Consider the following 23,265-nt stretch of genomic DNA (forward strand, 5'->3'; position numbering starts at 1 on the left):
AATTTGTAGATATACAGTTGTGCTCATAAGTTTACACACCCTGGCAGAATTTGTGAGATGTGTGTGTAGCGTTTTAGGAAAACATGGGTGACCAGTCCAAACACATCTGTTATTTTTAATGTTTCAAGTCAAAACTATTTTGCATCACAGAATAGCACAATCATTAAATAAACCAGGTCATGTTCAAAGTTTGCATGCTCTTAGCTCTTACTATCGTGTGTTGCCCCCTTTTGCATCAGTGACAGCTCGCAGTCTTTTGTGATAGTTGTGAATGAGGTCCTTTATTTTCTCATGTGGTAAAGCTGCCCATTCCTCTTGGCAAAAAGCCTCCGGATCCTGTAACTCCTTTGGTTTTTTAACCTGAACTGCATGCTTGAGCTCTCCTCAAAGTGGTCCAATGACGTTGAGGTCGGGAGACTGTGATGGCCGCTCCAGAACCTTCACTTTCTTCTGCTGCAGCCGCTGAAGAGTCGACTTGGCCTTATGTTTCAGATCATTATCATGTTGGAAAGTCCAAGTGCGCCCCATGCGCAGCTTCCTGGCTGATGAATGCAAATTCTCCAATATTTTCTGATAAGATGCATTCATCCTGCCATCACTTTTAACTAAATTCCCTGTGCTGCTGTCGCTCACACATCCCCAAAACAGCAGAGATCCACCTCCATGCTTCACGGAGGGATGGTGTGCTTTTCTTCATAGCATTTATGATTGTGACCATAAAGTTCAATTTTGGTCTCATCATTGCAAATTATTTTGTTCCAGAAGTTCTGAGGCTTCTCTAGGTGCTGTTTGGCATATTGTAAGTGGGCTGTTTTGTGGTGTTGGTGCAGCAATTGCTTTTTTTCTGGCAACTATGCCATGCAGCCCATTTTTGTTCAAGTATCTCCTCATTGTGCCTGCTGAAACACCCACACCACTTTGTTTCAGAGAAGCCTGCATTTCAGTAGAAGTTGCTTGTGGGTTTTTCTTTGCATCCCGACAAATTTTCCTGGCAGTTGTGTCTTACATCTTTTTTGGTCTACCTCATCATGGCTTCAGTATTAACAGAACCATATTTTTCCACTTCTTGATCAGAGTTTGAACAGTACTGATTGGCATTTTCAAATCTTGGATATCTTTTTATATCCTTTTCCTGATTTATAAAGTTGAACTACTTTTACTTGCAGATCCTTTGACAGTTTTTTTGCTTTCCCCCATGCTTCAGTAACCACCAAAGTCAGTGCAGGCTTGGATGAAATGCAGAACAGATCACTCATGTTTTCTTAAAACATCTTACAAATTCTGTCAGGGGTATGTAAACTTATGATCATAACTGTAATAAAATGTGTATGCAGTCTCTTAGAGGGACAGCTGCCTTTGCTTTTTAAAAATCTCTTCCTCAAAGATCACGTCAACCTTTCAGACTAAAAATGAGGCCCCCAAATTTCTGTGTTATTTTATGGTTGCAAAATTGGCTATCTGATGCAGAATCCCCTCCCGGTTATGAAATCTCTTCTCATTAATGTTCTTATAGCTAAAAATAAAAACCTTTTTGTATAATCCCCACCCAGGAAGTATAGGATGAAGTCCTTAGCAGTAACCCATGGCACGGGAGCCTGACAGGGCTCAAACCTATGGCTTCTGCTTGATGGTGCAGAGCACTATATACTGGCCCAGCAGACTGGCCCCTCAAGCGCTTTCATAGGTAAAACAAATATATACACATTATATATATATACTTTTGCATCAAAGAGAAAATTATTTTTGTCCTGTGCATCAGCTCAACCCACTGGGGGTTCCAAATGTGTCTTATAGGTATAGACTGACTGTAATGAATAACCCAGACCACCCTAAAAAGTCCATGCAAGCAGCACCTAGGCTATGGAATATTAAAAACCACATACTACAGGCTGCTGTATGGTACTACAATCTACACTTTGTTGTTTCTGTTTATAACATTTCTATGTGGTGTTGGACATTGCCACCCTGTAATTACTAGGACTTCGAGCCCCACGTTTCCAAACTTTAAGCTCAACAGAGAGGCCCGGATTCAGGCATCAGCCACATAGGCATCTGCCTAAGGGCATCAAATTTTGGAGTCACCAAAATATCCAGGCCATAGAGGAGCTTGCTTTAGGGCTGCAAGCCGGCACAGCTTCAAAGGGACACCAAAGTGGAGCTCTGCCTATGGATGCCAAAATCTTAAATCCGGCCCTGTCAAGAGACCCTTTGTGGTTACCCCTAATCTTTCTCATTATGGCATTTTTTTTTATTTTTTTTTACTATTTAACATTTTGTGCTCTACGAGATGGGACCAACAATTCAGTATAAGTGTCTAAAAACAGAGGGAACCGTTATGCTGACACAGATCTTTCATCAGAATTCAAACTTGACTTTAAAAGATGGTCGGCTGACATCAATTTAAAATCATAGCCTTAATGTCTATTGTAAAAAACAAAAAAGCTGCTTAGGGTAGTGAAATGTATTGTTGTGCTTAAACAAGAGGAGGTTTGTTCCTGGGAGCATAAAGCTGTAAACTGGATATTTTATCCAAACCATTTGTTCGTGAGGTCTAAAGGTGTAGCTAAAATAAAGCCACACCCACCCATTCATGAAGCCTGATGTGCCTGCCACACCCATCCATTCGTAGCACGCAACACGCCGTTTATACCGCAGGATGCATATGCGAACAAGCTCCTGCTATACAGCTCATCACTGGTGAAATGGTGGCACTCAGCTATTGTGCCAATAGCTTCTCACAGACAGAAATTGCATTCTCTTCCCAGAAGTAAAACCTATGGAAATTATATTTTTCGGACTCCACAACGCAGCATTGGTTCCAAGTGGAATGTGTGGCCCCAGAGTTCCAGCAGTTGCAGTTCACTCACTCTCGTCCTCTGAGTTGGACCTCAATTGCTCAGGGGCCCAGAGGCCTGGAGGTACTGCACCCTGAGCTCCTGCTGTAAGGATCCCTTTACAATGGACTCCAGGAAGCAGTCAGTTGCCTAAAAAAAAAAAAAAATGTTTCTACGTTTGGTATTTTTTGCTGTCTCAGTTTCTATAAACGGACGCAGCTTCGATCCAGTTATTCTGTATCGTGCAAATTTGCAAGACCACACCAAGAAGTTATCCATGCGGCTAAGGCAAAGGATGACACTGAAGCAAGGTCTGATGGGGGGGTGTCTTCGTGCTGCCCATCAGATGTGGGTGTCATCTCTTTTCCAGGTTTGGGGGTATCCTTGCCTTTGATCATGGGATTTGGGTGCACCTATGGAATCCAGAGGTACCACGACATCATCAGAATGGGGGTTCTTATTCAGCTCTACGACTCGAGGCACCACACTCGACCAGCGATCTGTAAAGAATGCAGAGATTAGGCTTCAGCTTTTTAAATATCTCCAGTAATGATAATGACAGCAGTAAGATATCTATAACACCTTCCCAGTAAATTGTATTTTCCCTAGTTTAATAGAAGCTGAAAGGTTTTACACGTTGAACTGACGAGTTGTGGAAAGTAAGGATTTAATAGCTACAAGAAAACAAATGAACCGAAATTCAGAATGGAACTTATCAACTTCTATACTGTAAATTCAAATATCCGACTACATTAGATATAAAATGCATCTCATTTATGAGCCTTGCTGCGTCTGTTTGATTTAAAAACCTTGCTTCATCGCATATATCCATTATCTAGTTCATTCAAATTCCATCTGATCTTGTGTTGTAGAGAGACCAGAAAGCATAACATACATTATCTTTTTAAACTGGAAGCATTTTGAGTCTAATTCGACCATGAAGCATGAACAGCAGCGATCACCAAAACCCCTCAATATTCTCTAGGTAATTCTTAACGTTGATCCAATTACAAGCATTACAACCTGCCAAAACCTCCACTTTCGCCACGATGAATACGACCACCAGACCTCTGCCCTTCCTAGTATCAGAAGAGGAAATTTCTGACCCCATCAGGCTGGTCTACGGCTTTCAGGAGAAGAGGGCACCTCGCATCTGAGGCACCTGCTGCTGACCCCCTGCAATGATGTCAGGATATTGTAAACATGCAGCTGCTCAGTCTTACCTCTCCGCAGTCGGCCCACGGTCTGAGACAATCCATAATACTGATAGGTTTCATTCTTCCCAGGGTCTTCATTAATAATCCCTAGATTCTGATTCCAGTGAGACCAGTTCACTTCATCCACCCTACAGGTCAGAACAATTTAAAAACTGTTAAGTGTGGTTTTCCCTGTATTTCTATTAATAAACTGCACCTGAGGGCAAGATGAGAGTAAGCCAAATGCTGATAGGCCCAATTAGTCTATGTTTCTCCCCCAAGATCTGATCTATCTCTGCCTCTCTTTTTATGGTGGAAAGGTATTTGAACTTGTAAAGCCAAGGAGCGAGCACGCTCTACAGTTATTCCTCTATCTCATCTTATGTAGCTGCCATAGAGCACTTTCAAGAACTTGAAGCTAAGGAAGCAAACCTGCTACTGCCCTCTCACTATACTAGCAAATCTATTAGCCTTTCTTACAGCACAATACATTTCAGGCTCCATCAACTGAGCAATTTATACTCTTAGTCTATAAAGGTATTATTAGGACCTCGATGTCCAAGGTTAGTTCTGCAATTGCCCGATATATGTGTTATGTGTATATTGGGCACAAATACTTCTCTTAGGGGAAAATCTAGACTCCAAACCAGATTTCCAAAACCCGAGCCTCTGCAATGACAACACAGCAGAATGAAAAACCCCAACAGTGAAACTGTGCTTTGGGTGAGCAGTGCCTGCCCTGCTTCTGAAGGCCCAATTTTTCTCTCTGTTCCTGAAGAAGGCAACAATGTAGCCTTGGAAGCTCGTGTACTACAACACATTTTCATCTTTTGTGTTGCCCTCATAAAAGAGTATCATGTTGACAACCACCCAAGATTTCCAGTTACTTCCAGAAGAGAGAGACCATAAGGCTCCAGGTCGTCCTGGTTTTATGACCACTCTTAATCACCCTCTCCTCCCCCACCCCCCAGCACGCACACACATACATCCGTGGACTCGGGAGTCCTTCCTTTCCTATAGAAAACAGAATTATAAGTCCATAAACCCAGGACTGCCTCAACCTGTCCCCCAGACCAGAAGCCATCTGGTCTGGGGGACCAATAGGGGTACAAGAACTCTCTAATTACGCCAAAGGGCTGGCATAACCAATTTCTTACTAAGCTAATTCCATCCTTTTTTTCCTCAGAAATGATCTCCATTTCTAACTAACTTGATCGTCATGAAGCACAGGTTTAGGCAGGCGTTAAGAATTAGCCTGTTGCACTGAAGCCCAGTTACTAGAGAGAGAAGAGACACGCACGCTTGCTAAACTTTGAGCAGACGATTTCTCTTGGCATGACTGTCTCCAAATCTCTTGACAGTGCCGGAAACTGCAGGTTTTCTAAAGATTTTGTTCTTTAGTATTTCAAATTATATTCACCAGAGGCACTGCTTGTAATAAGATGACCCTAAATACTTACAGCCGAGCTACAGTGTTGACACACATTCAATTCAAAGACAGCCAGCTATTCAACCATGCATATAAATGACAAAAGCAATTCACCAAGCTCTGTATTAGCACAAAATGCATGTGGTCTAATGAGGCCTAATTATGAATCAATAACAGATATTTCATGAAACACTGTCATAATTGTTAGTCACTGCCTGTCTTTCATATTTACTAGGAAGCTTAAATACCATCTGGTATTTCATGCTGTGCCTCATGTATTACTTATGACTTCATTAATATGCAAATTAGTATGCGGTTCTGTTATGCCCTCCAAACACTTATCAGTGTAGCCTTGGGAACCAATCAACTTTAATAAATTTTGAAACTATTAGAATTGTGCAGTTTTTTGTGTGTGTGTGTGTGTCTATCTGAGCCCATTAGTTACAGGAGCGTTCCTATTCAATAAAAGCCATTAGCAAACGTATTTTTCAAAGGAGCCCCTTCATAATGCTGCTTTTAAGTTTTGTATTTTCCAAATAAAATGGGTTTTTTTCTGACGCAAATACCTGAAACACCATCTGCGGTCCGGAGTGCCGTCTAAATTCTTTCCCACGGTCACCATCTCCCCCGAGCGGAAAACTTTTCGCACAAACACTGGGAAGGACCGCTCTATGTCTAAGATGGTAGTAGCCCACTGTTCGGGACAAAATTGAACCAAACAAATGAAATAAAAAACAAACAAACAAAAAAAATTGCTACATCAGTACCCCAGAACCATTTCCTCTGTTATTCTAGAACATGAATTGTAAAATAAACGTCTTCCAAAAAATGGTAGCATTGGTGGATGGGGGCAGATAGAAGGCAATAAATCATCTTTTAGTTATGTGGCCTACGGGGAAAGGAGAGGAATGGTTGTGCCTTTGATGAGCAGCCACCCTATCACTTAAACCTTTGTGCTTTTTTTTTTTAGGAGGGGAAAATCTTAGCATTTCAAGGTTACAGTGCAGGCCACTTGAAACATTGTCCCGAGGCTCTCTCAGGCAAAGGGGTGGGGTATGGTGCTCCCACCTTAAAGCTACAGTCCAGGAGCCCTTCCCCACTGTGATCTTGGGCAGGAAGCTTTATTTCATAGTCTCGCAGTTTGCTCAGCTGAAATAAGGTATTAATAGCTATAATAATATAAAAATAACTTTTTTTTCTCCTCTTCTGGAGAATCTGTATACAAACTGTGTATTAGAAGTACGTTATCTGCTTTCAAGGCTGACCAGGTGCTTTTAGGATTTTGTTGGGAAGGATAGAGATTCTGTAAATCCATATTATTTTTCAAATTCAAAATAAAACAGCTTTATCCTAGTAGCTGAACATAATGCGGTATTATAGCAAACTATCCATGAACTAGCTGAAACAGTTAACTCTGCTCCAGAAGAATCATCTCATTCAGTAATGACAGACGCCAGATGACCGCAGAGAATTCATTACTTGGGCACGAGTGGCTGAGTCACTTTCTAAAAAGGAGCCCCATCAGTTAGCTGCTTAGGATAAAACCATGTTATGCAAGGATGGTCTTCCTTCAGCAGTAATAATAAATGTGACACCCACATCCCCAAATCTAACAGTCACCTTATCAGCCTCATTTAATCTTCGGGAAGGCAAAACCACCCAAGAAAAGGACCTCGAAGTCATTGTGGACAATATTTTGACATCCTCGGCACAGTGTGCAGTGGCAGTCAAAAAAGCAAATAGGTACTATTGGGAAAGGAATGGAAAATAAAACAGAGGCTACCCTAGTGCTTCTAAAGCAATTCATGGTGTGTGCAATTCTGGTCACCCCCATCATTTATTCTTTTTTTATTGCACGCCTACCTAAAAATGAATAAATTGTCCAGAAGTCCATGAAAGAATACTTTCGGAAGTCAAATATTTACTATAGAAAAATGAAAACAAAATGTTTGTACTGCTTTTTTGTTTTTGCTTTGTTCCTCCTATGCATTTACACGCAAAAAACCCAGGTTTAAACACGCAAAGCCTTTTGAAAATTAGCCCCTTTTTGTCTGTTTCTTCCTCTCTCACTAGGGTTGCCGACTGGCTCCACTTTTCCAGGGCAGGCTGATTCCTGGTTTGCCCCACTGCCTGCATGGAGATCAGGTTTCCTAAAGAAAAGCAGCAATACAAGTCCATACAGGCAATGTGGTAAAACCAGGACCAGATCAACCTGCCAAGGGGGAAAAAAGAACTGAGCTGCCGATCCGGTTCCTCTCCATTTTCCCCCCTTCTGTCCATCTCTTTCTCCCATCCACCACCATCTCTTCACCTTTCTCCTTCCTCTCCATTTCACCTCGGTCTCTAACCCTTCCATTTCCTCTCTCTTACCTTTTTAACTTCTTTGGGACAATGTGAGATATGAATCTTGTAAGAAAATAAGAGGCCATTTAGAAGACAAGTAATGCAGCTACTCTTAGCCAGGTAACTTGTCCAATATATCCAGCGGGATAAACATCTTTAAAAATTGTCTGGCTACTATAGCTGGAAAACTTCAACCCTAACTGGCCCTTGATTGAATACGGCCAGTTAGACCTAAAATTAACCGGCCTCATGTGGCCAGATAACTCATTACTTACCCGGATATTTTCAGAGATATCCAGAAGAGTAGTGCACCTTAGGATAAAACAACCCCATAAGTTCCAATGCCCACCCCCCACTGCCGCATGGTTCTACCTCCTTCCCTACTCCGCAATACCCAAAACCTGACCTGAATGTATAAAAGTTTTAAACTTGCAAAGTTCCTAAAAAAAACATCACCACCGGCCTGAGCCTCCCCCCTCCCTCCTGCTAAACTTCCAGCTTCCTCACCCAGTCAACCTCCTCCCCCAACCCTGGCTCTTACCCTCCCACCCACCCATTACCTCCAAAAGTGGCCTATGAGCTGGGATTGCTGTTCTCAGCAATCCTGGCTGCTTCCAGCTTCCAGACTAACTTCCACTGGCAGCGTTACGTAGGTAATAGACTAACTTACGCTGGGAGCGTTACGTAGGTAATAGATTAACTTAGGCTGGAAGCGTTACGTAGGTAATAGACTAACTTACGCAGGAAGTGTTATGTAAGTAATAGACTAACGCTGGAAGCATTACGTAGTAATAGACTAACCTATGCTAGAAACATTATTTAGGTAATAGACTAACTTACGCTGGAAATACACAGAAATGGGCCACTTTTGGAGGTAAAGGTGGATGGGAGAAAAAGTGAGAGCCAGGGTTGGGGGAGGGGGCTGACTGTGGGAGGAAGCTGGAAATAATTTTGGTTTTTTTTAGCGGGGATGGGGCAGGGAAGGCACGAATTGGCGGCAATGTTTGTTAGGAACTTTGCGAGTTTCTAACTTTTAAATATTCAGGGCAGGTTTTGGGTACCACTGAGTGGGGAGGGAGGTAGATCCTGTGGTGGTGGGGTGTGGGCATTGGGCCAGGAGCCCTGCGATTTATGGTTTTTTTTCCCTAAGATGCACTACTTACCTGGATATCTCTGAAGATAGCGAGTTATTGGCCACATGAGGCCAATTAACTTTAGGCCTACTAGTCGGATATACCCAATATTTGGCTAGATTAGCTGGATAACGCAACCCCTCCCATTTAGACAGATAACTATTATGTTATCTGTCTAAATGGCATTTGAATATGAACCTCCCAGTAAATAAATAAATGAATACATAAAATGTCTGCAACTCATTTACATTTCAAAGGAAGCAACATAAATAAAGATTAAACTGCTGTTTCAAATGTTAATAGTGAAGTGGGATATAAGGTATGGCATGGATGCCATCACAATTACACAAGTTCTTTCCATGTTAACAGCATTCTCTATTAAAGTTATATAAAATCTTAAAAAAAAAAAGAGAGAAAATAATTCCAGTTTGATTGCACAGTTTTGATTGCATTGCCATCAACAGCCTACATGATTACAGCCTCCGCTCGCCTTTTTAACGAGTGCTCTTTGATGGAGCATTACCTGCAATTTCCATATTTGCTTGCTTTCCTTTGACACCTGCCCGACAGTCTCCCCCATCAAGGCGATTAACATGTTGAGGAGCAGCACAAAGGTCAGGATGATGTAGGTGACCAGCAGGATAATGAAGACTGCTGGGTACTTGGCACTGTTGATCATCTCGAGGTCACCCATGCCAATGGTCAACTTGAAGAGATCAAGGAGGAATTTGCTGAACGTGCTGCTGTCTCGGCAGGAAGGGTACTCGGGCAGGGTGCAGTTGGACACGTTATGGCAGATTTCTTCCCCGGCACAGGGGTTCAGTAATGATACCAGAGCTGAGAAGAGAAGACCAAACATGACCTTACCTCAGTGCAAACACATTATATCAACAAGTGACTTTCAAATCTGAATGAAGTCCAACTTGGGAGCTCAAGATTGAGTTTTCATTAATTTGTTTGGACAACGAGCCATTTCCTCAGGTAAACTGGCCTGCCTGGAAATTTCACTCCTCAGATTGGCTAAAAATTAGATACAGGGTTCCCAAGACGCACACTTATTTAGCTGCATTTAGAAGAGGTTATTCCCCAGAGGAGGCACGTTCAGGAGCCTATGCAGAATGGAAATTTCTAATGTACATGTGTTCTCTCCTCCCCCACCTCCACCCACAGAAAAAAGAGATGCAAAATCTGGGGAGTGATGTAGTAGGCCAGACTGACAAACTAAAGAGTAGCAAATCCCCTGGACTGGATGATATGCATCCTAGGGTACTGAAGGAACTAAAAAATGAAATTTCAGATCTATTAAAATTTGTAAACTATCTTTAAAATCATCCATTGTACCTGAAGACTGGAGGGTGGCCAATGTAACCCCAATATTTAAAAAGGGCTCCAGGGGCGATCCAGGAAACTATAGATCAGTGAGCCTGACTTCAGTGCTGGGAAAAATAGTGGAAACTATTCTAAAGATCAAAATCACAGAGCATATAGAAAGACATGATTTAATGGAACACAGCATGGATTTACCCAAGGCAAGTCTAGCCTCACAAATCTGCTTCATTTTTTTTGAAAGGGTTAATAAACATGTGGATAAAGGTGAACCAGTAAATGTAGTGTATTTGGATTTTCAGAAGGCGACTGACAAAGACCCTCATGAGAGGCTTCTAAGAAAACAAAAAAGTCATGGGATAGGAGGCGATGTCCTTTCGTGGATTACAAATTGGTTAAAAGACAGGAAACAGAGAGTAGGATTAAATGTTCAATAAAAAGGGTAAACAGTGGAGTGCCTTGGGGATCTGAACTTGGAATGGTGCTTTTCAATATAGTTATAAATGGTCTGGAAAAGAATATGACAAGTGAAGTAATCAAATTTGCAAATGATACAAAATTATTCAGAATAGTTAAATCACAAGTGGATTGTGATAAATTGCAGGAGGACCTTGTGAGACAGGAAGACTGGGCATCCAAATGGAAGATGAAATTTAATGTGGACATGTGGACAAGTGCAAGGTGATGCATATAGGGAAAAGTAATCTATGCTGTAGTTACACAATGTTATATTCCGTATTAGGAGCTACCACCCAGGAAAATCGTTGTCTGAGGGTGCTGCGGAGTCAAAAAAGCAAACAGAATGTTAGGAATTATTAGGAAGGGAATGGTGAATAAAACGGAAAATATCATAATGTCTCTGTATTGCTCCATGGTGAGATCACACCTTGAGTGCTATGTACAATTCTGGTCGCCGCATCTCAAAAAATATACAGTTGTGATAGAGAAGGGCGACCAAAATGATAAAGGGGAAGGAACATCTTCCCTATGAGAAAGGCTAAAGAGGTTAGAGCTGTTCAGCTTGGAGAAGAGACGGCTGAGGGGGGGGGATATAATAGAGGTCTTTAAAATCACGAGAGGTCTACAATAGGTAAATGTGAATCGGTTATTTACTCTTTCGGATAATAGAAGGTCTAAGGGGTACTCTATGAAGTAGCACATTTAAAACTAATTAGAGTCAATTCTTTTTCACTCAACGCACAATTAAGCTCTGGAATTTGTTGCCAGAGGATGTGGTTAGTGCAGTCAGTGTAGCTGGGTTTAAAAAAGGTTTGGATAAGTTCTTGGAGGAGAAGTCCATTACCTGCTATTATTCAAGTTGACTTAGAGAATAGCCACTGCTATTACTGGCATCAGTAACATGGAATAGACTTAGTTTTTGGGTACTTGCCAGGTACTTGTAGTCTAGATTGGCCACTGTTGGAAACAGGATGCTGGGCTTGATGGACCCTTGGTCTGACCCAGTATGGCAATTTCTTATGCATAGTTATGTTTGAAAGTTGCCCACCAGATCCACAGATGCATAATTATATGAGGACTTTGCCCCTAGATGTGATCTTGAAGATTGCCCCCTTAATGTAGGAGCTCTTGTCATTGGTGTTAAGTGAACTTGTTTATGTGTTTGATCAGTGCACTTGTGTGTGAGTTGAGATGTGTGCCTGAGCACAGTGTTATGTGTTCTGCGTACATATTGGTGTATGTGTACAATCCTGTCCAAGCTCTTCTGAAAATTTGTACTGCAAAGCTCACCAGAGCCTTCTGATATAAAAGCCTGGGCCCTATCAGGAATACTGGCTTGTCCTCTATTTTACAAGGAGTTGAAGCAGAAAGCTTTCTTTGCTGTAAATGCTTGTTATGCTGGATCTCTGCTTCTTGGTTTTAAACATAGCAAAATGTACATTTTCTCAGCTTCAGATGTACTCCTGCAGGTACTAGATAAAGGCATGCAAAAAGCAAACATCTCATTTGGTCATGCTTGGAGCAAAGTCACAATGAAATTGATCCAGCTTAATATCTGACTGGATACCTGTGATGTCAGAGTCAATCTGGACCAATAAGATCCAGTGTATATAATATGAAATTTCTGAATGACAAACATGATTATTTTCAGAAGAGCTGTGAAACTGTAGAGGGCAAAAGGCAAAGAACTTGAAAATAACCCAACAACTCCAAGTCCAAATTTCTAAGTGACTCTTGAGATGTTCAGTTAGTAATGAGCTGCAGATGCCATCTTTCCTGCGGATCAAAATCGATGGAAGACTAGAATGCTTGCTGCATACCGGTATTTAAGATTTCTGTTCAACAGAAGATGGTCTTGCTGCTTCTGCTTATGCTCTGACCCTTGGGTCAGGGACACCTTGTAAACAAGACTCCAGACTCAAGGCCTGTTTATTCCTTGGTTAAGAAAAAGTTTGTGATTGGAGCAAGGTATCTCTGGGTAACCCCTCCGAGTTCATCAACGTATGATTGCTTACCGAGGTCAAACTTTGTAACCTTCACTGGTCTACCCTGAGCTCTCTGTGCACTGTCACCAAGCAACACAACAACAGCTTGATTTATATTATCAGCATCACAATAGTGAGGTTGAATGTAATATTCTCTTGGCTTTAGTACGCTGAACCTTCACCCATGTTCTCTTTCAAAAGCATCATGGGAACATTTTGCAAACATCCACTTTAATCTGGTTCTGTCCTGTTCTTTCCCCTGGGGTTGAGCTGAGGAGAACTGAACATCCTGATCATTGGGAATCCATAGACACAAAAGAAGCATGGGCATGAGCTTTCATAGAAAGCTGGACCTCTGCATACACTGCACCAAGGGCAAGGATCAATCCTCGGGAAGAACAAAACTCAAAGCCATTTCCACAGGTACGAAAAAAAAATGATTTTCCCCATGGACATGGGGGCTTGGAAAATTGCTCACCCTTTTCTCTGCATTGTGCAAAAGCACGCCCAGAGGACAGGGAGAGCTCGGGCTAGGCAACAACATGCTTCGTTTTGTAGAATCAAACCGGGGTGGGTTGTTTCCAATGCAAAAGGGTCCCCGCAGAGAAAGCAGATGCAAACTTCTGTGGATTATTTACCCAGGGATAATAATGAAACCCATGCAAGGTTTTGCTTTGATTACAGGCACAAACCATGCATGTAAAAAGCCTCTGCAAGATTTGTACCAATGCGGCAGTTTGCTTATTGCTGCCTTTGGAGGTAACTTTCAAAAGGGACCTTCTGCAGATAAAAGAAATAGCGCTTTACCCCCAGAAATGGCCCTTTAGAAAATCATGCAACCAATATACACGTGAAATTATGTGCACAGGGGAGAGGAATTCCAGGGGGTGGAGTCTGAGCGGGGTAGGGATATACATGCATGCTTTTTTGATTTAAAATTATCATGGCAAAATGACCTATACCAAATAGCAAGCAGCACCTTGCGACATATACGTGAATACTCACCTCCATAAAGGTTTCTCACAGGGAATACCAACATGCAGGGGTGGCCAACTCCGGTCCTGGAGAGCCACAAACAGGCCAGGTTTTCAGGATATTCATAATTAGTATGCATGAGGTAGATTTGCATACCATGGAAGCAGTGTGTGCAAATCTCTCTCATGCATACTCATTGTGGATATTCTGAAAACCTGGCCTGTTTGTGGCTCTCCAGGACCGGAGTTGGCCACCCCTGCCAACATGCCAAGGCTCTTAGGTAGGAAAAGCAGGAGCCAGAAAGAAGGGAAGGAGTTGCTATCCCAAAGGAAGTTTTAGACGGGAAGCAGGCATTTCAACAGAGCATTTCTCCATCAGCAAAAACGCAGGTCTGTTTGTTTTTTTAAGTTGATGTTTTGGACAAAATTCTGCATAGAAGTTGTTGATAAAGGGTTTCGCTCGGCATGAAAACTGAGAGCCTCACCTGAAGCATATCCTATCATGAAGAGCAGATACACCAGCAGGAAGCGGAACAGGTCTTTAAACAGAATCTGAAAAGCAAAAGGAGACCGGCAGCTTAGACACATTGCCTTCCAGTCCATCGTCAATCTTTCATGAGGCTAATGGATAAACAACAGATTTGTGGTATGCATCATCTGTGCCCTCTCGAAAGCCTTCCTAAAACTGGCGTTAGCTAGTCAAATAACCTTTCCACCTGCTGCTTTCGGCACAGATCCCTCGTGTTTTCTGAACGCCATTATCTTCCAGTTCATTAAAAGCCGATAACACTAACGTTCACGCTCAAACTGTCGGTTCATGAACCGTATTGATTTTTTTTTTTTTTTTTTTTTTAACCTTCAACATGAACCTGTGACCCACACTGGCTGCAGCTATTTGGAGAAGAGAACTTGATTTCAGCACTGCTCCAAAATTTAAATAAAATAAAGGCTCCGGGCTGGTCTTGAGTTGCAACATGAGGGATCCAGGTTCAAATCCTCTCCTAGTTAGGGCGGGTTGATGCTGGGCTTGCAGTAGAGGCGGTGCACTCAGGGAGCCGGGGAAGGTGGCTTCCTTCCATCCAATGAAAGGTAATAAGGTGGGCAACCTTGGAGGAGGCACCGCCTGGTCGTACCTTCTTATGGGGGGTAGGAGGGATGGAAGGGGGAAAAAACAAAATAAAGAGATTCCTGACCCAAGAAACAGCCTACCCTGCCTTCAGCAATACACTTTATTAATGTGCTAATTGCTGGGGATACGGGGTGGGTGCAGGGCTGGGAGGTGACTGTCACACTGCTCAGTTTCAGCTTCCTCTTGATCCTGCAGTGAATACGCATTTATTTAAATAGAGAAATACTGTAAGTGATGGTAGCTAAAAAACAAGAAGGCCCATCTAGTCTGCCCAGCTGAGAACCATCCTTGTGGTAGGTATGCCTATAAAATCTCTAAATATGATCCCATATCTCCCTCCCCCCTGCCCTCTGGCAGCACAGCTCAAGACTTGTCCAGGAGAGCTTCAGGGAGTAAAGTGCAACTAATGGAGTCCATTTTCCCTAGGGCGCCTGTGACACTGGGAGCGGCCTCTGACTTGCCAGAGGACAGATTCAGTCCGCATTCTGCCTATCCTTTTGCAGTTTTTATGAGCTACAATCCAAAATTAACAAAGCTCGAGCCTGTTTACCTCAGCACTGCGGGAAAAAGACATGCAGCCGCCTCGCATGGCGAGCGCCCGATCCGCCCCGGGCTGCTGCAGCCGCTCTCGCTCTCACCGCCGGCTGCCCCCGGGAGGAGGGGAGAGGACTGGGGCTGCTCCGGAGACCGGCACCCATGGACGCGGCCAGGGCAGGTGAGCGGGGGCTGGGGGAAAGTTTGCCCGATCCTGTTGAGTGCAGGTTTTATCAAGCACAACAATGCTCCACCACCCTGGGTTTGAAAGTTATTTTCAGAATACTGTTCGCATTGCAGTGAAAAGGAGAATGCATTGATATAGTGGAGAGAGGAACTGGGACGCTTAAAAAAACTTTCGTCCTTCCATTGATGGGATTAGTCACGATCTGAAGAGTGGCTTTCCCGGTGCGTTGGATTTTAGGTTGGGCAGGCAAGAGTTTAGGTTATGCTTGGAAACAACAGGTCCTTCCTTCCTGCTCCGGAGCTGTCAGCGCGCGACCAGGGCAGGTGAGCGGGGGCTGGGGGAAAGTTTGCCCAATCCTGGCTCCTCTAAAGGTCTTGTCCCAGGGGGTGAGGGGGTCGTTTGCCCGTGAAATTTCGTCTCTCTGACCTGACGCTCCACACTAACGCAGGGGTAAGGGTAGGCGGTAAATTAGCAGGTTACACATGCGGCAAAACTGCAGGTTAAAAAGGCGATAATTGGGGCGCACGTTACTGTATGGGAGGGAATAGCTAATCTGATCGTTTACATCTCATATACATGCCGTGGGCGGAAAGGGTTACCGGTTGATTTAAAGAGGCGGTAAGGATGGGTTAAAAGGGATAGTGAATCGCGGGTTGGACTTACGCGGCCAAATTGTGGGTACAAAGCGGGTTAGAAGCAGGGTAACCGCGGCCGCGCTTTATTGTATCGGCCTGATATCATTTAGCAAAGTTCCTCCTTTCTCCTAATCTGGCCTCTTCTCCTTTCAGGGACCCTACCTTCCTAGCCCTCTCCCCAGGGGAAATGCCCTGCACCTAGGATTCTCTTGCAGGCTGTCCTAAGATGGGCCAGGCTAAATGGACTTTTAAGAAGGATCTAACATGCACTTCTTTACAGCACCTAATTATTTATTGTAATTTTGTGAACTATTTATTTAGATTTGGTTTCCGCTTATCAGTGAGACAAAACGGCTACAATAAAAAACACATTGATGCAAAATCAATCAATCCATCCCTCCATCCAACCCCACCTTGCCCTCTCCCCCTCTCTCATCGTACACAGAACCTTTCCCTACCCAGGGATAGCTGTGGCTTACCCCAAAGTAAATTATGTAAACTAACCAGTATGGTTACCCCACCGGGAGCCTGGCTTGGAAAGCTGACAAGTAAATGGAATAAATAAACTAAGGAGTCATCTTCTCAGCCTGCACAAAATCCAGACAATATTCAAAGACAAGGTCTACCTGGGCTTTGCGTTGGCATATCAGCCCGTTCTGCAGTGAAAAGTGTGCGCAGATACTTAAATGATCTCAACCAAAAAGCTTGGGCAACCGCTACGCGCGGGCATTTCTGAAACTTTAATGTGCATGCACAGTTTTCTCCCACCGGCCCAGTTACGTCCTGGGGAATGCCTTGTTTTGCCACCGTTAACTGTAGGTGCGTACCTTCAGCTGGCTGAAAATCCACTTAGGCAGGTTCATTCATTCATTCCACCTGCATCAACCTCGTTTTTACCCCGCCAGTGTGGTTGGGCTGCAGCTCCCATGGCTCCTTGATGCTTCCACTGTATGGCTCAGGACGGCCCAAGAACTTCACAAGGATTTATGCGCTCCAAATCATTCAGCAGAGGAATCTAAGCTTTGCTTTGTTACCTCTGCCTCGCAGGCTTCCATTCATCATCCATTAAAAGATGCTAAATGATCTTTTTTTTTTTAAGTACGGGCCCCCAACACCGCTCCAAATCCATTTTTGTGCATAATCTGCAAGATCCCCCAGTAATGGACACTGTGTACTGCCTGCATCACTATTCTTGCTTGCATCTCTAGACGTGGCCTTGAGTCTGTGCTGCCACCATCAGGTCACTTCTGTAAATGTTAATTTCTCATCACCGCTAATGCTCAAAACCAGAAAGGATCAGCCCCAGAGGCTCTTCATCATTCTCTGTGTGCGGCTCTATCTTTAATGACTTATCTGGGCAGACTTAATAATAATAATAATAATTTAAAACAACTAAAACTTAGTCCCTGCTTTCAGTGTTTCTCTGCTTCCAGTTGCTCTGTCTGTAGTGATGGAGAATGAGATCTCTCTTATTTAATGATCGTTTTGTGTTAATAAATGAAGCTGTACGTGCATAGCAGAAAAGGGCTGGGAAAAGGGCTGGGAAAAGCCTGACACTTGATTGTTGCGGGAGGGTGTTTCACAATGCCCTGCAGAGGGGTGGCCTCCTGGTTCAAGCTGCAGGGTCCAGGGTGTTACCCCAGAGACGGCGTGCTCAGTCCCGCAGAGAGAGAGGGTCAACGCCGTCCGCTGCTGCCGCTCCCCCTCTTCCTGATCACAGGGGCAATTCTGGGAGGGCGCTAGAATGAACTACCGTCTGTGGCGGGGACCTGGGGGTGCACAGAAATGAGGGGAAAATGGGGGAGAAAAAAAGATAACGTGCACCAAAAGAAAAGCAAGCAGACACTGCAACCCTTTTTACATGCACGCCACTCATCCAAACTCATTTTGGCCTCCTGGAGAGGCCAAACTGCAACTATCATTAAAAACCAGAACTGTGGGAGAGAGTCACTGAAAGTGAGAGTTTGGACTGTACAGGAGGAGTAATCACCATTTATTTACAGAACAGAAAACCAGAAATCCTCTCCTTTGCCCTTTTCTATCTGAGGGCAGCTTGATGAACTCTGGGACGCCTCCGATTACTATGGATGCAGCTAATGGACGGGGTAGACAATGCATGCTGACTGCAGCATAAGTACAGCGCACAAGGTTACGCTCGCATACTGGGCCAATGACAAACTTTTCGTGCCTGCTTCCTCTTTGCATCAATGGATTCTCTTTAGCCTCCGTTTCCCGAAAGTTATAATATTATGATTATTTAATTACTCAGCACTTCCCAAAGTCAACACACTCGTGTTCATCCAACGATACACACAGAGAGAGATTCTCAAACGGTCTTCTGCGGGAAAAGTAGAGCTTTGCCTGCAGAAATTGCCCTTTGGTGCCACCGATACGTGTGTAAAATTCTGCACATACACAGTATCCATGCACATTTACATGCATGGGGGGAGACGTTCCAGGGGTGATCTTACACATGTACGTATGCTTTGAAAATCAGTGTAACTTGCACCCATAACTGCCTGCAAATTTATGCAGCCCGTTATAAAATCACCCTTTCAAGGATCGACATAAATCAAAATCTTGCAATACTGAATCATTCACGCCTTCAGCACAGGCATGTTTTGTTCAGCAATCTGCTGGGACTGCCATAGTGAGCGCGCTTGCACGTTCACGTGCACACATTTTTCTTACTTGTTCTTTAGATTGCATAGTAGGCTCTGAAGGGGACAGGACCTTGTGTCACTTCCGTCCCAGAGGCGGCAGTGCCTGGCCCATCTCCCTTTTTTTTACCTTCTGGAGCATGATGCTGTAGGTCCCTGTCAGTTTCAGCCCTCGGGTGAAGTACAGAGCATTCATCCAGCCCAGGACCAGAGCAAAAACCATGACAGCAAGGTACGCCTCGATACCGGCCAGGTACAGAGCGGCTGTGATGAGCACCAGGACCGAGTATATGAAACTGGAAAGGAAGAGGAGAAGGTGACGCCTTGAATGGGTGCAAGCAAGAGCCGAGCCATCAGCCCAAGGCATGGCCCATCCTGATGAGAAAGATGAAGATCACGTTTACCCAGGGAAGGAAAAGGCAACAGGACCAGAAGAAAGCTGACTACATCTTGACTTCCTTCCTTAAAACGTCTCGTGTTTTCAACTAAACGAGAACGGGGAGGGATTCAGTATCATTCCAATGAGGACATTTTCCATTTATATTCCACTTTTGTATGGCACTGTTTTATGCACACACAAAAAAAAGGATCTCAAATATAATTTGATATTATAATAAATAATCACAGCTACTTCTGGGGTGCAAAGTCGGGCATCCAGCTTGGTGCCTGATCTGTTGGATAGCTTCCAAAAGGGAGTCAGAAAAGGAACATTATTATAATAATCAGAGGGGCTGGTCCTTCCTGGACACCGTTCATAATGTGTGTTTTGCTGTCTGCAGTGTCTGTATATTGTTAGGTTTTTGAATCGTTGTTTTTAATTTATTATAAACACTAATACATTAAAGGGCAGAGGAAAAGGGCAGCTTAGGACGTCAAAAAGCTTGAGCTGAGCTAGGCTACGTTGCTGTTGGGAGCGTCTGTTTGTGATGGCAGCAGATGAGCCATGAGGTCAGAAAGCTCCTTCCGATTGCGGGATATGGAAGGCCATTGTGATGTCATTGGTTGAACCCTTATAAAAGGTACCTAGCATGCTGCTGTCAGCTCAGAACATCAGCAGGTGTCTGCTACCACCTGAATATGCAGCGTATCCTCTCCCTCGAGCCCCGCCTGCATCCTCTGCTCTCAAAGAGACCTGGTGGTGAAAAGGTATGGGCCATGCACAACCTCGATACTGGGAATTGAAAACAAAAAATCTGACTTTGCTCAGAAAATGTTTGAGGAGTGTACCTGGCAATGCACATTCATACTTACTATAGTAACTGGAATGAGCCATCTATAAAAAGGGAATTAACGCCTGGGCATTTCTTCATGAATAAATCTTTTATCTGCAGGAGAAAAACATGAAACACACACAAAAAGAAAGAGGGAACACTTCAGGTAAACTGAAGGAAACGTCAAGATCTGTTCAATGAAAACCTCATAAAATGTAAAGCCCAACCCAGCCTGTCTGCCCTAAAACTTCATACAAGACAGCAGTTTCCTCCCACCTCTGAGGCAAACATGACTTGCAGGTTTATTCTTACCATTAAATACCATTATTTCATGCATTTTGACTATTTCCAAATTCTTGGGTTTTTGTCTCTCTCTGCTTCCAACTGCACTCCAAAGTCAAAGGGCTACCACCTCACAACAGTTCAAGCAAACTTCTTAATCCAGTACTAGTTTTGCCCCATTGCATGCCTGGAGTTGTAGTTCTATAGATTTACCTACAAAAATCAAAACTACAACTCCCTGCATGCAGCTGAGCAAAACCAAGCCTGGCTCAACTTATTTGGTTAGAGTACCAAACCTACAAGGTCATGGTCATAAAGCAGTAGCTTGGAGCATGCTGGGAGTAGTGTCAAAATGCTGTTAACCCTATGCTTGCAGTTCATGAAAGTAAGAGAAGCAGCTGACCATGTGGCTGAGTATAGCACTGTGGCACAGGAGACTGCTGCTCAGATCTCCTGTTTTGTAGGACTCTGGCATCAAGAAACTGATGTGCTTGGGCCATGGGGAGATTAGAAGTCTATAGGAGTCTAGTGTGACGACCCCTATTGGTGGAAAGAGGGCACAAGAGACTCCCTTCTGACTCTTAGCCAGCAAGGGAACCATTACTTGTAGTCATATGGGCTGGTAGGTTGAGGCAAAGAGGAATGTATTTAAAAACGAAAAATGGAAGAAAATCAGGGGCACGGAGGGTGGACTGTGAGCAGAGGATGTATTGGAAAAGAAAAAATTGGCTGGACCAGTGGCTCAGGTGGCAAGTGTTGTGCACTACCATGCAGAAGGTCTTCTGAGTTGGGTCTTTCACTCCTCAGGTAGGCTGGAGATGGGGATGCTGCAGAGGGAGTCATGGTCATTGCAGATGGAAGACGCCCGTGTCCGCACCCAGGGCCCATGACTGCAGAGTTCCAGAGGCAACCCTGGTGCATGGCGCCCGGTCCAGCCAAGGCAATGACCATACAAAGCCTGCCAGGTAAGAGGGGTTATAAAATAGGGGGGAAACTCCCTGAGTAGTTTAAAATTAAGGTTCAGTGTGCCAGTTCCCAGTCCTGGTTCCAGTTGAGCTGCAGGCCCAAAGGAGTAACCAGAAACCACAGTCTTGTGTACACTGATGCAGCAAATATAAATATTACCATAATTAAACTGTCACGCATGTACATTGTGGATTCATAGATTTTTCCCTTGGATTTAGGAAAATAGAAGGAAGCTTGGGACGGGAACTTACATTGGTGAAGAAGAATAAAACACCCGTGCACAGAGTAATGATTTCTCCAGCCAAACGCAAGTAATCTCTCATCGTCTTGTAGGGATACGGGGGCTACAGGGAAGAAGAGGAATCCAGGGTCAAAGCAAGACAACTCAAAGGACCATCAATGCCACCCTTGAACAATGAACCTGAGCTGTAGGTTAAATAGTCAGAATATTAAAAACAAGTTGAAAAAGAATTTCGACATGTTGCTTCTCCACGATGGAGTTATTTCAGAGTGGAGCATGTGAACAAGATGCAGATGTCTTCAGACGCTGCAATCCTCTTAACACTCTGACCTTACAGTCATGGAGATTACTGTGGATTAAGAGAAATGTCCTTGTAATTTTCTTGTGGCACAAGGCAAGACGTGACCCAGTTATGGTGACATTTTCTTATGGGGTCCTAGCTGTTGCACAGTAGCTGGTGCAAGCAGTAGAAGGGTCATACAGAATTGTCTAAGACAGATTCTACTGCTTCTAAGGGCCAGAGAATGATGCATTTCTCCCCACAGACCCAAAATTGGAAAAACCCTTTAGTACATCTGTCCCCAAGTTACAGTATGTGACTGCAAAAAATCTACATTCTACTTTAGTCAAAAAGGTGTGGGGATAAGAGAGCGAGAGAGAGAAAACTTCCAACAGAATTGGTGACTGGTGAGTTGAAGGTTATGAATTTGCGTCAGTGTCGTTATAATCAGCTCTTTTTAAATCATACAAGGGATTACTGCACCATAGAAACATCCATCCTCTAAAGGTCTGCCCCAAGCTTCCTACTCTAAATGTTAAGGAAACATTTCTAAAAATACATTTTCACTTTTTCTCCCAAGGGACAGTCAGCACATATACTACTGATTTGTTTACGCGATAAGACCTTCCCTTGGGATGCTAGTACCTGCTAATGAGAGCAATCAGCAGACACATCATTATCTGTTCTGGTCGCGCATGCTCCCATGTGAGTACGGGAAGCTCCACTCATTATTGCATGGTTAAGGCCTGTCTTACCTGTGTGCCTACAAACCTTAAAAAGATCAAAAGTGAGCCCCTTCTACAGCCCCTGCCCAGTAATTCAGAAAGGTGTTTAGACATGGAAACTATATAGGTTCCTCACCGGGCCCTCCAATGGCCTATAGTATGCAATTAGCGTAAAGATGATCATGGCAATGAGGTAGGAGATGACGCTGATATAGAAGGAAACGGCTCCAAACTTCCTCCATTTGTCCCGCAGGAGTTCATTGATTGGCTCCACGGCTAACATTTCATGACGATTCTGTGAGAGACAAGAAAAAGAATCTCACCCTCCTGCTCTCTCACAACACAAGAGAGGATATGCAAGTGCTGTGCTAGCGTCCCGTCCTTTCCACCCAGGTACTTCTCAAGGGCTTTGGAAGCACCTGAGCGCATGGTGATTCCACATTGATATCCTTAGCACAGGTCTTCCCATACTCGTCCTACTGACCCCACAGCCAGTCAGGTTTCCAGAATATCTACAAAGAATATGCATCAGATAGATTTATAATCACTGGGGCTCTGAAGTATGCAAATTCATCTCACACTCATTTACTATAGATATCCTGAAAACCTGTTGGGATGGAGCATACTCAAAAGCTCTAGAAGCTTTGAAATTAAAGTTGCGTGCCAGGCTCCATCGGATGATGTAGCCCACATGTGAGGGCTGCCAGCCTGCTCACCCTCGGAGGAAAATCTACTC

The 23,265-nt window shown here is 43.8% G+C and overlaps 1 protein-coding gene and 1 long non-coding RNA gene across 2 annotated transcripts in view; one reads left to right on the plus strand and one right to left on the minus strand.

Annotated features, from left to right (window-relative positions):
- Nucleotides 1-891: 891 nt before the first annotated feature.
- TRPV4 (transient receptor potential cation channel subfamily V member 4) overlaps nucleotides 892-23,265 on the minus strand; it is a 139,919-nt gene continuing 117,545 nt past the window's right edge. Inside the window, exons 8-16 of the mRNA XM_029571294.1 lie at nucleotides 22,666-22,824; nucleotides 21,535-21,627; nucleotides 20,076-20,149; nucleotides 18,955-19,120; nucleotides 14,165-14,231; nucleotides 9,459-9,772; nucleotides 6,026-6,153; nucleotides 4,058-4,179; nucleotides 892-3,334 (exon numbers count right to left, since the gene is read on the minus strand). Of these exons, the coding sequence (XP_029427154.1) occupies nucleotides 3,177-3,334; nucleotides 4,058-4,179; nucleotides 6,026-6,153; nucleotides 9,459-9,772; nucleotides 14,165-14,231; nucleotides 18,955-19,120; nucleotides 20,076-20,149; nucleotides 21,535-21,627; nucleotides 22,666-22,824 (1,281 nt within the window). The 3' untranslated portion in view covers nucleotides 892-3,176. The remainder of the gene's footprint in view (nucleotides 3,335-4,057; nucleotides 4,180-6,025; nucleotides 6,154-9,458; nucleotides 9,773-14,164; nucleotides 14,232-18,954; nucleotides 19,121-20,075; nucleotides 20,150-21,534; nucleotides 21,628-22,665; nucleotides 22,825-23,265) is intronic.
- LOC115073119 lies at nucleotides 19,888-21,760 on the plus strand. The gene is made up of 2 exons (XR_003851935.1): nucleotides 19,888-19,970; nucleotides 21,502-21,760. It is a non-coding gene; the product is annotated as an uncharacterized LOC115073119 (long non-coding RNA).

This window comes from Rhinatrema bivittatum, chromosome 11, assembly GCF_901001135.1.
Source record: "Rhinatrema bivittatum chromosome 11, aRhiBiv1.1, whole genome shotgun sequence".
In the NCBI taxonomy this organism is placed as follows: domain Eukaryota; kingdom Metazoa; phylum Chordata; class Amphibia; order Gymnophiona; family Rhinatrematidae; genus Rhinatrema; species Rhinatrema bivittatum.